Genomic DNA, 6,252 nt, shown 5'->3' on the forward strand with positions numbered 1-6,252 from the left:
CCCAAAATGCACAAACAGCAGAAGAGAAACTAGATGAATGAGACCTTCTAAAAATTAAATTTTTATGTGCTTCCAAAGACTTCTCCAAAAGAGAACCTACAGATTGGGAAAAAATATTTGGCAATGACATATCTGACAAGGACTTATCTCTAGAATTTATAGAAAACTCTAACACCTCAACAATAAAAAGACAAATAATCCAATTAAAACATGGGCAGAAGACATGAATATACACTTCACCAAAGAGGATATTCAGGCAGCTATATTAAGAAATGTTCACAATCATTAGCCATTAGAGAGATGCAAATCAAAACAACAATCAGATACCATCTTGCCCCAGCACTAGTAGCAAAGTTCAACAAGACAGAAAATAACAAATTCTGGCGAGGATGTGAAGAGATTGGGACTCTTATACACTGCTGGTGGGACTGTAAAATGGTACGACCACTGTGGAAAGTAGTATGGTGGTTCCTTAAAAAGTTGGAATTAGAAATACCATTTGACCCAACTATCCCATTACTAAGTATACATCCTAAAGAATGAGAGCCAGAACAAGAAGAGACATATGCACACCCATGTTCATCGCAGCACTATTTACAATAGCCAAAAGATGGAAACAACCGAGGTGTCCATCAACTGAGGAATGGATAACTAAACTATGGTACATACACACAATGGAATACTATGCAACCCTAAATAGTAACATAGAATCTGCAAAACACCACATAACATGGATGAACTCAGAGGACATTATATTGAGTGAAATAAGTCAATCACAGAGGGACAAATATTGTATTAGTCTGTTATTGCAAAAGTCAAGGAAAGGTTTATCTATGGAAGGAAATTTTCTTTGCTGGTTACCAGGCATGGGAGGAGAGGGAAGAACGGGAGGGACAAGTATTGATTTGGGTGAAGAGAAGGGCAAGGTACCAAATGTGAGTGATCAACATGGTGGCATTGAGGAAAAGGAAGACATGGAGAGGTACATGGGAGGTTCAGACAACAAAGATGAACCCTTTTGCACATAAAATACTACATTGTCAGTGAAGGCAAACATTGATCTATGGGCGGATAGAAGGGTGGACAGGCTGAACTATTAGGTATGTCTATGCAGAGGGAGTGTGCTCAAGATCATGTATAGGGCTTCCAGACAATGTTTCTACAAGTGTATTGCTATGTGCTGTGAGAATTCCCAGGTGTATAGCAGAGCTGACAAGGGACAAGGTTGTAGTCACTTCTTGGCCACAACCAGCTACTCCAAGGGAAGCAAGTAATTGGACCTGTGGGCTTGGGACCATAGTTGCAGGGGACATCAAGCTCAATTGGCATAACATACTACACAAAACATTGTTCCACATCCTACTTTGGTGAGTAGTGACTGGGATCTTAAAAGCTTGCAAGTAGCCATCTAGATGCAACGATGTGTCTCTCCTCATCCAGAGCAAAGAAGAATGAAGAAAACCAAGGACATGTGGAAACAATTAGACCAAGTAACTGGTACACCATGCTGTCTTCAGCCTATACAACTATAAGACCAGAAGAACTAGATGGTACTTGGCTACCACTGTCATACACTTGGAGGGGAATCTATATAGGAGATCCTGGATACAGTGGGAGAACAATATGGAACAAAAGTCAAAATCATTTGGGAAAAAAAAAAAAGGAACCAGGTTTGGTGGTCTGGTAGAGCCTGATGGAACCACTGAGATTATGGCTCCTACCTGCCCTTCAGGTCTGGAATTGAATCCACATCTGTGGCTTCCAGCTAAACAAAAGATAGACATATGAGGTGAACATTTACACTAGCTAGATACACTCCTTGGAGACAACAATCATGGGAGAATAGAAGGGCTGTGTATGCACAGAGACATAGCTCAGGGGGCAGGAGTGCGTGGAGGGAAGGATACAAGGAAGAGGTAACTATGGGGAGGAAGTAGGAGGGGAGCTGTTGCATGGGGGGGTAAATTGTAGTCAGTGTCATGAGACAAAGTGTATGTGAACTGCTGTATGGAAAGTGAATTTGCTCTGTAAACTTTCACCCAAATCACAATAAAAAAATAATAATAAAATAAAAAAAGATACATCCTACTCTAATCCTGCTCCATTAACATAATAGACAGTTCACTCCAAAATGGGAACTATAACCACAGGCATAGAGGCTAGGATTTACAATACATCACAAAATGGAGGACCATGGGTAGAAGGACCATGGTAAGTAATTCACTGCACTGTAGATCATTTGGGAAGAAGCGATGTTTAAATTACACATCATTAGTTCTGCTCACAAGTGTATTGTCAAGTTAAAGCCACAGTCATATGTCCATGCATAATGCAAATATGCTAATTTCTCTTTCTCTTTATTTTGTTTGCTTAACTACAAAGGCCTGGGTAGTAACAATATTCCTTGGGGGTTCTTTGTAGGTGGAAGATGCTGTGCCTTCTCCCCTGATGGGAAAGCCTTAGCAGTTGGTTTGAATGATGGGAGTTTCCTGGTCGTAAATGCTGATACTGTGGAAGACATGGTCTCCTTCCATCACAGGAAAGAAATGATCTCTGATATTAAATTTTCAAAAGGTGAAGATGACAGCATATGCTTTTTAAAATACCACAGTCTTAGAATAAAAAATTACAAGAGTGGGCTATTTTAAGTGTTTCCTTAACCTAGTCCCAATTTTAAAGTGCTAAATTCCTAGAAGTAAATTACCATATGAAAGTTTAGGTGTTAACTGCACGTTTTTCTTTATAGATACAGGAAAATACCTTGCTGTGGCATCTCATGATAATTTTGTGGATATTTACAATGTACTGACAAGCAAAAGGGTTGGCATCTGTAAAGGCGCTTCTAGTTATATTACACATATCGACTGGGACTCTAGAGGTAAAGTATATTGTGACTTTTTAAATGTAATTTCTGCTTTTAAAAATTTATCAGTTTATATATTGTTTCCAGAGAGAATAGCTGTTGAGCTTTAGAAAAATGGGGGGGGGGGGGACTATGAGAAACTAAATGACATCAATGTTACAACCCAGAGACAACTACTGTTAATATTTTTAGTTATTTTTCTATCTTTTACTTTATTATTCATCAGGCCATTGGACTTTTAAGACAGCTGAGGATATCTAATGCCTTCTGCTACCATTGTGAGCCATTGATTCACTTTTGGCCTAGGTCCTCTGTCTCCTAACTGCTTTCCCTTTTCCTACCAAAGCTCCATCCCTTAGAGAACTGTCCAAGAAGCCTTAAGCAGAGGTCAGTAGCTGCATTCAGCTCACCTAAAGTTTCTCCGCTCTTCAGAAGTTCTAACCTACCTCCTCCCTCCTCCAGGTCATTCCCACAAATATCATGGGGATTAGTCTACCCATTAGTTTAACGAATCTAACTTCTACCATGGGCAAAGTCTTAAGCCAGGAGATGTGGAGGTTACGGAAATGAGTAAAACATGGTTCCTGTTATCCACGGAGTTTACGTTTTAGTGAGGGAGACATACTTGTACTTAAATAACATGAGGGCACAAACTGGGTAAGGTATAGGGGTAAAAACTAGTGAGTGAGAGGGACAAGCTGAAAATAGGCTCAGAATGGGCCGAGTCATCACTAAGTACCCAGGGTGGAACATCAGTACAATTAGGGTGGGTCACTTCTGTGTCTATGTGTGGTAAGATATTGTTGTTAGGTGCTGGCAAGTCGGTTGTGACTCACAGCAACCTTACATACCACAGAACAGAACTGCCCTGTCCTGCCATCCTCACAATTCTTGAGCCCATTGTTGTAGCCATTGTGTCTATCCTTCCTGTTGAGGGTCTTCCTCTCTTTCACTGCCTCTCTATATATCCTTCATGATATCCTTTATATATACTTCATGACATCCTTCTCCAAGAAATGGTCCCTCCTTATAATGTGACCAAAGTACATGAGACAAAGTCTTGCCATCCTCACTTATAAGGAGCATTCTGGTAGTACTTCTTCCAAGGCAGATTGGTTCATTCTTCTGGCAATCCATGGTATGTTCAGTATTCTTCAGCAGCACCACAATTCAAATCCATCAGTTCTTCGGTCTTCCATACTCATTGTTCACCTTTCACATACATATGAGGCTATTGAAAATACCATGTCTTGGGTCAGGCACACCTTAATCTTCAACGTGACATCTTTGCTCTTTAATACTTTAAAGAGGTTTTTTGCAGCAGATTCACCCAGTGCAATATGTCATTTGATTTCTTGACTGTTGCTTCCCTGGGCATTGACTGTGGATCCAAGTAAAATTAAATCATTGACAACTTCAATCTTTTCTCCATTTATCATGATATTGCTTATTAGTCAAGTTGTGAGGATTTTTATTTTCTTTATGTTGAGGTGTAATCCATATTGAAGGTTATAGCCTTTGATCTTCATTAGTAAATGCTTCAACTTCTCTTTGCTTTCAGCAAGCATAGTTGTATCATCTGCATATCGCAGATTGTTAATGAGTCTTCCTCCAATCCTGATGCCACGCTCTTCTTCATATAGTCCAGTTTCTCAGATTATTTGCTCAGCATATGGATTGAATAAGTATGGTTAAAGGATACAACCCTGACACACACCTTTCTTGATTTGAAACCACACAGTATCCCCTTGTTCTGTTCAAACAACTACCTCTTAGTCTATGTACGGGTTCCTCACGAGTGCAATTCTGAATTCCTGTTCTTCTCAGTGTTGTTCATAATTTGTTGCGATCCACACAGTCAAATGCCTTTCCTTAGTCAATAAAACACAAGTAAGCATCTTTCTGGTATTCTTTGCTTTCAGCCAAGATCCATCTGACATCAGCAATGATATCTCTCTTTCCACAACCCCTTCTGAATCCAGCTTGAATTTCTGGTAGGTCCATGTTGTGCTGCTATAACCATTTTTGAGTTATCTTCAGCAAAATTTTACATGTGTGTGATATTAATGATATTGTTTGATAATATTCACATTCTGTTACATCACCTTTCTTTGGAATGGGCATAAATGTGGATTTTTTGCAGTTGGTTGGCCAGATAGCTGTCTTCCAAATTTCTTGGCCATCGCTGGTCTGTTGGTTTGTTGTACTGCGATGGCTTACATGTTGTTATGAGTATGCCACCAGTATTTCAAATACCAGGAGGGTCACCCATGGTGGCCAGGTTTCAGTGGAACTTCCTGACCAAGATAGACTAGGAGGAAGGACGTGGAGATCTATTTCTGAAAGAACTGACCACTGAAAATGTTATGAATAGTGCTAAAATATGTATTACACAAAACTGATCATTTTGACCACTTTATGTGTGCAATTCAGTGGCATTAATTTTATTCCCACTATTATGCAACTATCATATTATTTATTTCCAAAACTTCTTTATCACCCTGAACCCATTATCATTTATTCTGTACCCAATAAACAGTAACTCTCTGCTCTTCTTCTCCCCCTAACCCTGTAACCACTAATCTACTTTTATCTCTTTGTATTTGCCTATTCTAGATATTTCATGTAAGTGGAACATACAACATTTTTCTTTTTATGTCTGACTCATTTCACTCAGCATACAAGATTCACTCATGTTTGTAGCATGTACCAGACATTATTTCCTTTTATGAATGAAAAATATTCCATTGTAGGAATATACCACATTTTTTCTATCCATTCTCCTGTTGATGGACACTTGGGTTGTTTCCACCTTTTCACTACTGTGAATAATGCTGCAGTGAACATTGGTGTACAAGTGTTTGTTTGAGTTCCTGCTTTCAAGTCTCTTGGGTATGTACATATAAGAGGAATTGCTGGATCATATGGTAATTCAGTACCACTTGTCTGTCAGTTTGTCAGTTTGTCATACTGTTGTGGCTTGTGTGTTACTCTGATGCTGAAAGCTATGCCACTGGTATTTCAAATATCAGTAGGCTCACCCAAGACAGACAGGTTTTAGCAGAGCTTCCAGCCTAAGACAGACTAGGAAGAAGGATGGGGCTATCCATTTCTGAAAAAAAAAGAAAAAAAAAAATTGGCCACTGAAAACCTTACGAATAGCAGTGAAATACTGTCTGATATTATTAGAAGCAGAGTAAAGATTGGGAGTATGGTGGAGGACCAGGCAGTGTTTTGTTCTGTTGTACGTAGGGTCACTATGAGTTGGAGCTGACTCAACAGGAGCAAACAACAACAACAGAGTGGATAAGATAATATCTCACTGTAGTTTTGTTTTGCGTTTCTCTAAAAACTAACAACCTTCAACATCTATTTTTTTTTTTTTTTTT

The 6,252-nt window shown here is 39.2% G+C and overlaps 1 protein-coding gene across 1 annotated transcript in view; it reads left to right on the forward strand.

The window, feature by feature from the left end:
• Positions 1–6,252, forward strand: part of EML6 (EMAP like 6) — a 486,366-nt gene that overhangs the window by 388,492 nt on the left and 91,622 nt on the right. The window contains exons 22-23 of the mRNA XM_007937992.2: positions 2,422–2,574; positions 2,747–2,878. Coding sequence (XP_007936183.1) covers positions 2,422–2,574; positions 2,747–2,878 — 285 coding nt within the window. The remainder of the gene's footprint in view (positions 1–2,421; positions 2,575–2,746; positions 2,879–6,252) is intronic.

This window comes from Orycteropus afer, unplaced genomic scaffold (genome assembly GCF_000298275.1).
Source record: "Orycteropus afer afer isolate SDZICR_OR568_19922 unplaced genomic scaffold, OryAfe1.0 scaffold00046, whole genome shotgun sequence".
NCBI lineage: Eukaryota > Metazoa > Chordata > Mammalia > Tubulidentata > Orycteropodidae > Orycteropus > Orycteropus afer.